This window comes from Natrix helvetica, assembly GCF_964273705.1.
Source record: "Natrix helvetica genome assembly, chromosome: 1".
NCBI classification, from domain to species: domain Eukaryota; kingdom Metazoa; phylum Chordata; class Lepidosauria; order Squamata; family Natricidae; genus Natrix; species Natrix helvetica.
Window position 1 is genome coordinate 299,643,446 of NC_138548.1, and position 13,388 is coordinate 299,656,833.

Consider the following 13,388-nt stretch of genomic DNA (forward strand, 5'->3'; position numbering starts at 1 on the left):
AACAATCCTTCCATACTACTAGCAATTTCTAATAACATCACAGGTAGGAGGAAATCCCTCACCTGAGCTGGGAAATCCATTCAAAATCATTTTCACTCATGACATTCTCCTCAATAAGTTTAGCTGCCACATCCTTGGCATGAACTTCAATCACAATGAGAGCTGATAACACTCCCCGCTGCATCCGAGACAGTTTACCTCGCACAAGTGCTACTAGGTCACGCAGCTGTGCAAATAAAGCAAAACAAATCAGGCAGTGCCTTTACCTACTAAATCGCAAATCTACTTGATATGCTCCAGCCACCTCTATATTGATTTCATAAAAAAACTGTTGTTACTTAGGAAACAGGGGGAAAAAAGAATCTTCTCCTGAACTCACTGCTCATGTTCAAGATAAAAAAGGGCCTGATTTTTCTATTCTATGTATTTTAATGGATGCAGAATTGAATGTTTGTGGGAATGGAGATCAGATATCATCATGATATTCCTTTATTCTGCTCTTTTCAACCATCAATTTCTGGATTATTTTGACAGTAGTTTTTCAGAGAAAATGAGAATAGACATAATTTAATTCTAGACATGCATGCTGATATACTAAACCCTGTCTGGATTTTAAACACAGGAAAAAGCAAGGAAATAGGCTGGAAACTAACTGTTCTAGTAGAATAGAATAGAACAGAACAGAATAGAATAGCAGAGTTGGAAGGGATTTGGAGGTCTTCTAGTCCAACCCCGTGCTTAGGCAGGAAATCCTATACCATTTCAGACAAATGGTTATCTAATCTCTTCTTTAAAACTTCCAGTGTTGGAGCATTTACAACTTCTGGAGGCAAGTTGTTCCACTAATTAATTGTTCTAACTGTTAGGAAATTTCTCCTTAGTTCTAGGTTGCTTCTCTCCTTGATCAGTTTTCACCCATTGCTTCTTGTCCTGCTCTCAGGTGCTTTGGAAAATAGCTTGACTCCCTCTTCTTTCTGGCAGTCCCTGAGATATTGGAACACTGCTATCATGTCACCCCTTCTTTTCATCAAACTAGACATATCAATTCCAGCATCCATTCTTTATATGTTTTAGCCTCCAGTCCTCTAGTAGCTTTATCCCAGAAGTCCAAACTATTCAGATTCTAAGGCCAAAACCAGCACTTTAAATTTGAGCCCAAAAACCAATGAATAACTACTTGAAACATGGTATTGTAATTTGAAAAATATCTGAATAGGGCTAGGAGAAGACTACTCTAGCAAATAACATGAAAACCAACTTTTCATTGCAGAAATAATTTAAATGGAAATATACAATTAACTGACATTTTTACCTGAGCACTTAGCTGTGGAAATAGCCTGGTAGACAAATCTCCAGCTTCTAAAGCTTCTGATACTTCTTTTGTCCAGTATGTTTGACATCCAGCTATGGTCACCTGGCCTGGCCAATCTAAGACCCATGTGGTCCGCGGTGTCTTTCATTAAAAATAGATCACTTTATTGTTAAAAAAAATGGGCAATTTTCTTTCATCTTCACTACTATCCCATAACCCTGATATAATCAATTGTAATTTACTGTAAAACATGTATAACAGTACGTGGCAATGTATAGAGGGTTCCTTTGGGAGAGAGACAAGTACATTTTTCTTAGCATTTAGAGCATATACATAAATATGAAAGCTTTTAAAAAAAGTTAAGATCAGTTCAGTGATATCACAAGGACAGAGATTTAAATCTTTTTCACACCACTTTCTTGTAGACACTAGCCAGCTAATGAGACTAAAATCAAATCTACACAACATTACAAATGTGGCTAGCAGATTTTGAGATGATAAGGATGACAAGGAAGCCTCACCTTCAGTAGATCTCAGCCTAGTATGTTCAAAAAGACATGAAGCTTTAATGTACTCCTTGGATCAATAATGCTTTTAGAAACTTAGCCTGCATCTTTGTCCTGGAGAGCCATTTATCAGCTCCATACAATCAAGAATACTTCAGCCCATGAAATTCAGCTGGCAATCTCATTCCTAAATTTGTAACTTCAATCAGTAAATCCAATCAAGTTGTACTTTGATTGTAGCTTCAGAAGATTCAACAGTTGAGAACATAGGAACAGTTAAGATTAAGAGCCCCTCTCAGATGGAGATGAGCGTTTAAGAAATATGAAATATAAATAAATAAATAAGATTACAGTGCAGCATTTTGCGCTGTCTCTCTGTTATCTTATAGATATTGATTATGACTAATAAGTTTCAGACCAATACCTCTCATTTCTTTCCTCCTTCATTGTGTCACAGTGTCAAATACATTCCTGTGGTTTTACTACTGGTAAGATAAGACAAGGCTGACAATATACAGAGGGGGTTTTCTGAAAATTGCTTTCAGTTTCTTTAACTTACCTTGCAAATCTTGAAAATATATTTTAGAAGCTATGCTAGCCTTTTTAAAAATCATTTTCTACTATAAACAGGGCTTGATATTTGTGGAGTTTTATGTATTTCAACATTTTTAACATCCACTAACAAGACTAAAAAACCAAAAATCTAATACCTGGCCTGGCCAATCTAAGCCCACTTAGTCCAAGGTATTTTATACCATCTTTGCTGACAATCATTTGGCTTACTTCTGCAACCCCCATACAACCTGTTTAAATAACGGACAAAAAAAGAGGAAAGAGGCTTTTCTCAAAGAAGAAATATGCGTTTTTGAAACATAAATTGAAGGCAGACCCCAAGACACATTTATGTGCATATTAAGAACCAAGAATAGGGTGAGAAAACCAGAAGGTTATTAAAATTCACACCGGGAGTTTATCGGCAGAGATGGGAGCCTTACGATAGTACAAATAGTGTTCGTTCATTTTTACATGAATTCTGTACAATTATAATCAAGATACCTACAGTTGGGTAAACTTTAATTGCTCTTTCAATATTGTCCCGCACACTAGCCTTCATAATTTTCTCAACTTGCAGCAGCCAGTCTTCCACATTGCCCGTAGGATAAATAGGAGAGAAAAGCTCCACTTCTTCATCTTCTGCAGAATACATGTGTGTAATCTGCAGATCTTCCTGAAAGAGAAGCTAATGAGGAAAAACACAGCATGAGACTGACAACCATTCTTCCATTCTTGCCTTGTACAAAGAAGAGATAAAGATCTTGTTAACAGGTAGGTATTTTTTCCCCATTTACTTTTACTTTCTAAATATAGAGAAATATCTTCTGATATCACAAGCATGCTCACATAGCAGTACCTATATGTGTCACCAAGTGGTGGGTTTCAATTTTTTTTAGAACCTCTTCTGTAGCTGTGGCCTGCTTTGTGGGAGTGGCTTGCCAGCCATGTGACTGAGTGGGAGTGGCTTGGCAGTCATGTGACTGGGTGGGTGTGACCAACTTTTAAAATGTGGTGAAACTCACTTAACAACGCTCTTGCTTAGCAACCAAAATGTTGGCTCAGAAACTCTGGCATTTGAAGCACGCAAGTCTTAAAGCTGTCAAGTTACAAGACCCTTGCACCCCTAACCCTTTAGAAAAAAAAACCCAAGGGGTGTTCAAACTTGACAGCTTTAAGACTTGTGGACTTCAACTCCCAGAATTCCTCCTCCAGTCATGTTGGCTCAGGAAATCTGGCATTGAAGTGTGCAAGTCTTAAAGCTGTCAGGTTACAAGACCTCTTCACCCCTAACCCTTTAGAAAAAAAAACCCCAGGGATGTTCAAACTTCAGCTTTAAGACTTTAAGGTTTAGATAGGACTCTTAGAGGTGGGCGGGGTGATTAGTGAGCCAGCCAATCAGTGAGTGGTGGGCAGGGCACACGTGGTGAGGACGGGGGGGGGGGGAGCTGGAACCGGTTCTAAATGGCATGGTAGGTTTGTGGAACCTCTTCTATAGAACATGTTAGAACTGGCAGGAACCCACACCTGGTGACATCTCACTAACTCATCTCAATATATAGAATTTCTCTATTTGTTTGCTTTTTTGTTTACTCATGTATTTACAGTTTAAATATCTAAGTAACTATCACTGATTGGGGTAGTGTAAAAACTTTTTAAAAAGACACAATGTATTTAAAAAAAGGAAAGATAGTTCTAACAGGGGAAGGCGTTGAAGGCACTGACTGTTTCCCTAGGCATTTGGATCAAGTGGGAAGATGAGGTCTGTTATTACTGAAGGTAATTTAGACCATCCATCCATCCATCCATCCATCCATCCATCCATCCATCCATCTATCATCTATCTATCTATCTATCTATCTATCTATCTATCTATCTATCTATCTATCTATCTATCTATCTATCTATCATCTTCTACCCTATAAATATGTAAAACTTATCCCATAGTGGATGCACATTTCATTCTAACTCAAAGTCAGGGAAAAAGATAGTCGAAGCAAAAGAGAACTGAGTCTGTTTGAACCACCAGGGTCATGGTGTTCCAAAGGATAGATATTATGTTAGGGAAGGTATAACTCCTGGATCTTGTAGTATAGCATAGTTTGATAGATGGGACGCAGGCCATGTCAAAATTGTCAAATCTTATTGGATTGGTAGAAACAAGAAAGGAAAGAAAAATAACTAAGCCCTATGTCTTATAGGGATTTGTAATATAAACCATCACCTTGAAGTTGTACTCAGAAACCTACTGGGTAACAAGAGCAACTTGTGCAGGAGGAACGTTACATGGAAATAGTGAGGTAAGCCTATAGATACTCATGCCACTGCATTCTGGACTAGTGGTAGCTTCTGAGTGATCTTCAGGTGAATGCATTGCAGTATTACACATATGAGGTGAGTAGGGCATGAATGAAGAAGGGCTCTCAATTTAGGAAAATGAGCAATCAATGCCCAGAACAAACCTGTACAAAGGCCATAGCTGCCATCTGCTCTTTCAACCCCCCAAATTGCAAACCAGTTGTGCCATTCAGAAATAAGAATGGAAAATCCCCAGAACTAGAAGTTTTGTGGATGCAAAGCCACTTGATCCTGTAAGAGTTGATCTTAAGTCAGTTCCTCCTCATCAGACTGCTAGGGATGCCAAGGCCTGGGGCTAAACCTTGAGAGCATTATTTTGCCATGCAATGTTTACCCGTGCAATATTCTCAAAACACTTGCGGAGGTGAGGCTGCACAGCTGTAGGATCTTTGGTTTGAGACAGTATTTCTAAAAGTTCATCATCAGAAAGGAAGTAAAATCTGGAAAGGAAAAAGATTCTTGTTTGTCCCATGATTCTAGAGCACAACATGATATGGTACATTATAATGCAATTTTAAAGCCTTGGATCTAATTCCAGAATCGATTTCTTTCTAATGCAATCCTTCTACTGGGATTCTAAAAGAATAAACATTCCTTTTCTAAAAGGAAAACACTGAAAATGTAAGAATACCAAAGAGATTAATCCAGGATATTATGAGAAAATTAGATCCCATTATTCTTTTATGAATTCCCAGTGAACTTTTTTTAGAAATGATTATTGCCTGATGCTATTCTAAAAACTCTGGGAGATTTAGCATCAGACTTAAAGGAGAGGACATTTTTCTCTGGGTAATAAATCTTTCTCTTTTTCCCTCCCTCCCTCTCTCCCTCCTTAAATGAGTAATACTCTGATGCCTTACAGAAAAGAGACTTCAATTAAGACTTGTCCCAGAATATGAGTAAATCTTTGTCTAGTGAATTGAGCACATGGGAATGAAAGCTGATACGAAACCTCCATACATGAAGCTCAAAATGCATGCTACAAGCTTTTCCAGTCTTCTTCTTCTTTCCTATTGCTCTATATTTAAATCTCAATTACAATAATTTTACTCCTGAGGTTATACTGTAAGTTTCCTTGTTCAACATCCCTTGTCTCCCTGATACAAAAACTGAACAGCATCCAAACATACATTTCCTCAAGTGAGAATTACAGGACATCTTCAAGTAGGAAGCAAGAGAGATCCTTCACTTTCTTTTCTGTTGCTCCTGGGTGTGTGTTTAAGTATTTCAGATCATACAATTACCTTGGGAAAGCTCCCCTCTTAGTCTCCAAGTATTCACTTAGACCTTTCTGCACCAGATCCAGTAATTTATTACATTCCCTTAGCTTTTCCAATAGCCTTGGATCAGGGCATACATTAATTACCTGGAAATTGACAGATTAACACAATTGAGCAAGCAATGAAAATTGTAATATAATTTTACATTGCGGATTTAATTTCAGTCATGCACTAATAATAAGAATGCTGGTGTTATGTTACAACAAAAAGGGCTTATTATTGGGATGAAGCAAAATTACAACATTGTAAAGAACAAAATGAAAAGAAAGAGTAATGCTCTTTAAATCTTAGTTTGCAAACCTATCGCAATCTCTATACCTTTGGTCTCTGTATTTAAAGAGAGCAAATTGATACTCAAAAGTAAATAAATTATTTGGAAAAGAAAAGAGAGAAAAATGGGTAGTAGGAAAAAGAGAAAAGGAGCTAGCTATGTCTATCCATCCTCAAGAAAATGCAATCCATGAGAGAGTTTCCACCTAGAACTATGATTTTAAATCATTGTTTGAAGGTTAATGTTAACCATAGAATACCCTATTTGAATCCTACAGCAAGGCGATGAGAGCTAACACTGAATAAAAGAAAGGAATGTATTTGTGAATAGGAGAAAAAAAAAGAAACTGAAGTAGAACTCCCAAAACATGTCTTAACCATGTGTCTTCTCAGATGTGTAAATAAAGGGAACATTTAAGCTGTATAACTAAATATAATTTATGGAGATTCTCAGTCATCCAGGTCATGGACTGAATTGAAGAAGCTTTTTGGATGAAAAGCGAAACGTCTTCAAGGAAAAGCAAAGAAAATAAATATAAGAGTTCTTTATTTAATTTTGCTTATCCCAAAATCAACAGGACTCCTACCAAAAATTCATTAACAATGGCACACAATAAGGTGCAAATTCAACAAGGAACAACAATTCTTAGAATTTGGGCAAGGATTAATTTGACCCAGTGTCCTAAATCTAAGAAACATATTACAGATGTGTATACATTGATAAGACTGAGTATTTTACACACTACATTTAATACATTTTAATATACTTCTTTAAATGTATGCAAAATCACATTTTTAATAGCATTAAGCTTTGAACACATCCACATTATCATGGTTTTCATCCCCCAATTTCCTATGACCGGTTTGAAGCCAAACTGTTGCTAACCTTCAAAATGTCACAAATTCCAGGAGCTAATCAGTGCTCTTTCCAGCAGACCAGAGTACAGACATGTTCCATCATTTATGTTTTAACCTCATGTTGTGTGGCAATTTCTCAAAAAGAATATTAATGTATTTGTCATCGAGGGGGAGCTATGAATAAGGCTCTATTTCTTTGTAATATCTTAAAGATCTTTGAAGTAATAGTGCCTTAGCAAAATGTTATTGTAGTAAATTTTCTACATGAATGGGAGAAAGACTGAGCTGAATGGTTAACATGAAGAAATAAGGAGATAGGAGTATTTCAGCCAATGAGAGACCAGCACATCCATAGACTCTCTGGAGAACAGCAAAAGGAAAGTAGCTGTATGGGCATTTTCAAATACACCAAAGCACAGCTTAAAATTGGTTATTTCTTAAGCATTACTGATATTGTGGAATCATTAAAGTTCAAAGACAGCTTTAAAGTGGCGTAGAGTCTTTTTGTAGAAGTTCCCCATGCTAAGAGTTATAACCTCACCTCTCTGTTCTCATTGGCATTCTTCATAATCTTTCTCCACATCCTCTCCATTGTCTGGTAACGTTTACTTTCCACAGGTAATTGTCTATTGATGTCTTCCGAACTAAAAATGGGTTCCAGATATAGCCAGGAACGCTGGCAAGTGAGCCATTCTTCCAAGACATCCTAGAAATAATATGTCGTATAAGTGTGTATGTTTGTAGATAGATAGATAGATAGATAGATAGATAGATAGATAGATAGATAGATAGATAGATAGATAGAAAGAAAGAAAGAAAGAAAGAAAGAAAGAATACAATAGAATACAATAGAGGGAGGAAGGAAGGAAAATATCCCCCTAGACGATATTTGCTGTTAATTCAGATTCATACGATTCTGTTTTTCACAAACTGTTTAAGACCTGTTTTTTCTCCCTGGACCTGAGCTAGATGGAGTCAAACCTTTGGGGTTGGTTATTGGCTTTTGGAATTTTGTTTCTGGTTCAACTATCTTCCTTGCTTTTTCTTGGCATTTTTGTATTCTAATTTTTATCTATAAGATGCCCAGAATTCCTGAAGAATCCACAGCCTTGACATTGAAATAATAAATAAATACATATATTAAACCACTTTGACCATAGTTAAGGGCCACCGCAATGCATAAAATTAGAACTTGGATTATACGTACATGGAAGCATAGATAGATATTTATATCAAGGCACTAGGTTTTGAAAAAGGTAAAGTCTCTTTAATCTTTAGAAGACTTAGGAGAAAAATGGCTCATATATACTTTTTAATATGAAAGACAGCAAACAGTGACAATCTTCTTTCAAAGAAATGGTTTCTAATTTTAAGGTACTCTATTCTCACCCTTTTTATAGAGCATATTCAGGACATAAGGAACGAAGAAGTCTACGCATGTCAAGTTGGATTTAAATATACATTAGGACATCCAAAGAGATCTCATCGCTTACTGCATGCAAAATATAAATTTTGGAGAGAAATTTGCAGCTCTCAATGTAAAATATACTCTTATTAGGTCTCAAGAAGACTATGGTATTTGCTCTAGATCTGGCTTATTCATGAGTAAAAAAAAAACTAGAAAAAATGATCACAATGATGGCTGTACAGTATAGCCAGCAGTTTAATTGTTTATAAATTCTATATCTACTGAACCAGAATTACAAAGACTTCACCAATCATCTCATATATTAGTGATTCTCCTTTCCAAAACAGTCTAAAAGACTGTAAAGAGAAGGAACCATTTATTGCTGTATGAAGTATGTCTATTTCATACATAACATGCAAGGAAAAACATTGACTTACAGTATTTAAATAAAGTAACATTGACTTACAGGTGTTAAACTCGTGGCCCATGGGCTGGATGAGTCATGCACTGGCCATGACTAACCCCATTTTAGCAAAGGGGGGAAAAGTTGTGATATGTCATGTGATGACAATGTGTCATCACGAGTTTGACACCCCTGACTTACAGCATTTAAACAACGTAACCGGAAATCCAAACATTCCTGATAGAAAGGAATAGAAAATAAAAAATGCAAAATAAAAAGGTGAAACCATTTTATACGTGTACCAAATTCCAAATTCCTTAACCTATTATTGCAGCACATTAGCTTTCCATAGCCTCAGTACCTTCAACAACTGACAATTTATATCAACACTAGTCATTTTAAAGAAGGGACTTTCTCTACAATCTTATTTGTACTTTCACTGTTTAAATCCTAATGTGAAAAGTAGGATATGTTACATTCTTCAAAAATAAAAATACAAACCTTTTTAAAACAACCATTTTAAACAAGAACAGGCCTAGTGATAAGCCAAAAGACCTTGGGGTGGGGGGAAGGAACAAATTGGTTGCCCATTTTCAGTTTTAAACATTTTATGTAGTGACCGTACACTGCAATGCTCTTCAGGAAAAAAAAGATGGTATTAACCACCTTATGACATAATAAAGCATCAACTAGTGGATATTATATTGGTTGATGTAATAACTAAAGTGTTACTAAAATACCAAAGCATATTGATTTTCCTGCACTCTATTATTCTTGCGGGAAGAGTCATTATTCTTTTTTATATTATGCAGTACCAGAAGGAACAAATTTAAGTGAGACACTAAGTATTAAAATGTGTTTCAAAAATAATAACTTTATTATGAAGCCCTCTTAATTTTGGAGCTACTGCCAAAATTGTTCTAAAGTGAAAAATAAAAATAATTAGAAGGCCTCTTTATACCTCCATTAACCAGAGCAAAGCCATGCCCTGGCAAAACTTGTTTTCTGAAATGCCCTCATGATATTGGTTTCATCTCATCTTCATCTCAGCCCAGGAGTAAGACAGGCTTAAGTGGTCCTTAGCGCTCTGGTGTTAAACTGTTTTTTTCCTCTTAAGCTGAAAATGCATCCAAAGACAATGACAAGGTTTGTAAAATTGCTAGCCATTATGTCAGAGGAACTGTCGGTTGAACTAGTAACTTGTGGGACCAGAGAGGCTTTTTTAAGTTGATGCCGGCTTCCCCTTTTCTCCCTGGTCAATTAATCCACAAATTACTTTGCCTGTTATGCCCTACGCCTACATAATCAAGGCAATACCATATAGCGGGAACCTAGAACACGCATTAATAGTTGCAGCATAGGGTTTGTTAATAGGGACAGAAAAAAAAATACTGCTATATTTTTCTATTAACTCAAGAAATAGAGGATAGTATTTTTATCAGCAGAGAAAGATCCTAAGATATAAGACCTTCCTTGAGAAATCATTAAATCATTGGAATCCTTCTGATGATGGGGAAATGCTGCGGTATCTTTCAACGTTTTCCTCATCCAGTAATAATGACTGTTCCTTGAACACAGGGCAACCAAGGTTTTTATGGAAACGTCAGCCAATTAATTTTAGTTATTATAAACCCACTGAGTTGGTTATGTCACAAAAATAATATCTGGGCTAAAGAGGGAAGAGTTAGGTTCTAACAGAATCTCATCTAGTTCACATTCCGTTAATGTCCATCTGATACAATGGCACTGAATGCTCTAGGACCAGCTGAAGTAATTACTTGCAGAATGACCCTGAGATTATTCACTAACTTTAACCAAAAGGACACCCCTTTTTGAAGTACGTTGGCTTAGTCAGGTTCAAAGCCCCACTTTCTTGATGCCTGATTAAATATGCTCTGAGGTCTTCCAGTCTCACTGATACTGGCAAGCGTACAATATTCCTCTGAGTCAGACTGGGGGTTACAAAATTACAGTTCTCTCTCCTCTTCAGATTTTGTGGGCAGACAGGTGTGTAATTAAGTGTCTTCTTCAAAGCAGACAGCGCTGAGACTACCGTGGATGGTCAAGAAGTCATTCGGGGGTGGGGGTGGGGGTGGGGGTGGTGAAATAACAACAGTGTGCTAAAACTTTCTGAAACTGAAGAAAAGGGCATCATAATCCCAAACATTCATTTTTCTGAAATCCCAGGATAACAAGACTTGCAAGTTAACCTTTTTGCCTCTTAGGCAGCAGATAAGGCAGTAGATCTTCCTGGGAGCATTATTTTCGTAATTGACAAAGATTATATTGTCTGTGTCCAAGCGGTTGCACCTGCATTCTAGCATTCCATTTTGTAGCGCTGTACTAAGATTTTTCCAGCAAAATAGAAAAGTGCTTCTCGGTGGGAAAGTTTTTATCTGTTGGTAAAAATCTTTGCAACCCACATCATATGGAAAATTAATCTATCTGGTAAAAGGATTTTTTTCAATGTGCAAAACCACGCTTGAAGTACACATGATCACATTATAAGTGCACACGTGTCACCTGGTTTGTTCAGACCTTGTGTTTCATTTCTGTGCCATCCTGCAATATTCTGCAGAGTTTGAGTCAAGCATGTAATGATGGCTAATGACCATAAATAGACTAAAAAACATTAAAAATAAAGACTGTATATGGCAATTAGGTGACCCTGGGATATTGCATCCGTCATAAATACAGCCCAGTTGCCAAGTTCTTGACTTTTTAACAGGAAAAATGTGACAGTCATAAGTGTTAAGACCAGTCATAGGTTACTTTTTACAGCACTGTCAATGATTTTTAAACCGTCATTAATAATAATAATAATAATAATAATAATAATAATAATAATAATAATAATAATAATAATTTATTAAATTTCTAGACCGCCCCCTCTCCCCGGAGGGACTCGGGGCAGTGTACAGGAATAAATTTTAAACATACAGACAATCAAACAAATAGGTAAAAATCAAATTAAACAACCCCTGTACAATTTATAAAAATTAAAAAACAGACCTTAAAACCAATCGTAAAAATTTAGAAATAGAACTGAGGTGGGACAGGTGGAATTAGGCCAAGCCGGCTAGCTGGAATAGGTGGGTTTTAAGTTTCTGGCGGAAGGAGCAGAGATCCGAAGTCATTCTAATGTCGGGGGGAAGGTCATTCCAGAGGGTCGGGCCCATCACAGAGAAGGCCCTTCCCCTAGGCGTCGCCCGCTGGCACAGCCTAGTGGATGGCACCCGGAGGAGTCCCTCTCTGTGTGAGCGAATCAGCCAGAGGGATGTGTGGGGCAGGATACGATCCCGCAAATAACTAGGTCCTGTGCCATGGAGCGCCTTAAAAATGATGGTCAACACCTTGAAGCGCACCCGAAAAGCCACAGGTAGCCAGTGCAGCCCGTGCAGGAGAGGTGTTACGTGGGAGTAGCTAGAGACTCCCGAGACTGCCCGCGCGGCCGCATTCTGAACCAGCTGCAGCCTTCGGGTGCATCTCAAGGGGAGCCCCATGTAGAGAGCGTTACAGTAGTCTAGCCGGGACGTCACAAGCGCATGAGTGACTGTGCGAAGGGCGCTCCGGTCCAATAGGGGACGCAATTGACGCACCAGGCAAACCTGGTGGAACGCCCCCCTGGCCACGGCTGTCACATGGTCATCCATGGACAACCGGGTATCCAGAAGGACGCCCAAATTGCATACCCGATCCACGGGGGCCAGACGTTCGTCCCCAATGGCCAGTGATGGAGTAAGCTGGTTGAACCGGGGCGCCGGTAGCCACAGCCACTCAGTCTTGGACGGGTTGAGCTTGAGTCTGTTACTTCCCATCCAGATCTGTACAGCTTCCAGACACCGGAACATCACTTCGATAGCATTGTTGGGGTGGTTTGGGGTAGAAATGTACAGCTGGGTATCATCCGCGTACAGATGGTAGTCTACCCCAAACTCACGAATGATCTCGGCCAGCGGCTTCATATATGTATTGAACAGGAGAGGCGAGAGGACTGACCCTTGTGGCACCCCACAAGAGAGCGGCCTTGAGGTCGACCTCTGCCCCCCTGCCAACACAAATTGCACTCGGCCAGAGAGTTAGGAGGAGAACCACCGCAAAACGGTGCCCCTCACCCCCAACCACTCCAGTCGATGCAATAGTATACCATGGTCGATGGTATCGAAAGCCGCCGAGAGATCTAATAGGACCAGGATGGAGGAGCAACCCCATCTCTGGCCCTCCAGAGATCATCCACCAACGCGACCAATGCCGTCTCCGTGCTGTGGCCGGGCCGGAAACCGGACTGGCGCAGGTCCAGATAATCATTTTCCTCCAAGTGGCGCGGAAACTGTTGTGCCACCACACTCTCTACAACCTTCGCCAGAAAGCAAAGGTTGGAGATGGGACGGTATTTGGCTAACAGAGCTGGGTCCAGGGAAGGCTTCTTGAGGAGGGGCCT

The 13,388-nt window shown here is 38.6% G+C and overlaps 1 protein-coding gene across 1 annotated transcript in view; it reads right to left on the minus strand.

Moving 5' to 3' along the window:
- The window catches only part of DNAH1 (dynein axonemal heavy chain 1), a 201,851-nt gene that overhangs the window by 108,825 nt on the left and 79,638 nt on the right, over nt 1–13,388 (minus strand). The window contains exons 22-27 of the mRNA XM_081935349.1: nt 7,678–7,842; nt 5,973–6,094; nt 5,063–5,168; nt 2,879–3,058; nt 1,313–1,453; nt 63–226 (exon numbers count right to left, since the gene is read on the minus strand). Of these exons, the coding sequence (XP_081791475.1) occupies nt 63–226; nt 1,313–1,453; nt 2,879–3,058; nt 5,063–5,168; nt 5,973–6,094; nt 7,678–7,842 (878 nt within the window). The remainder of the gene's footprint in view (nt 1–62; nt 227–1,312; nt 1,454–2,878; nt 3,059–5,062; nt 5,169–5,972; nt 6,095–7,677; nt 7,843–13,388) is intronic.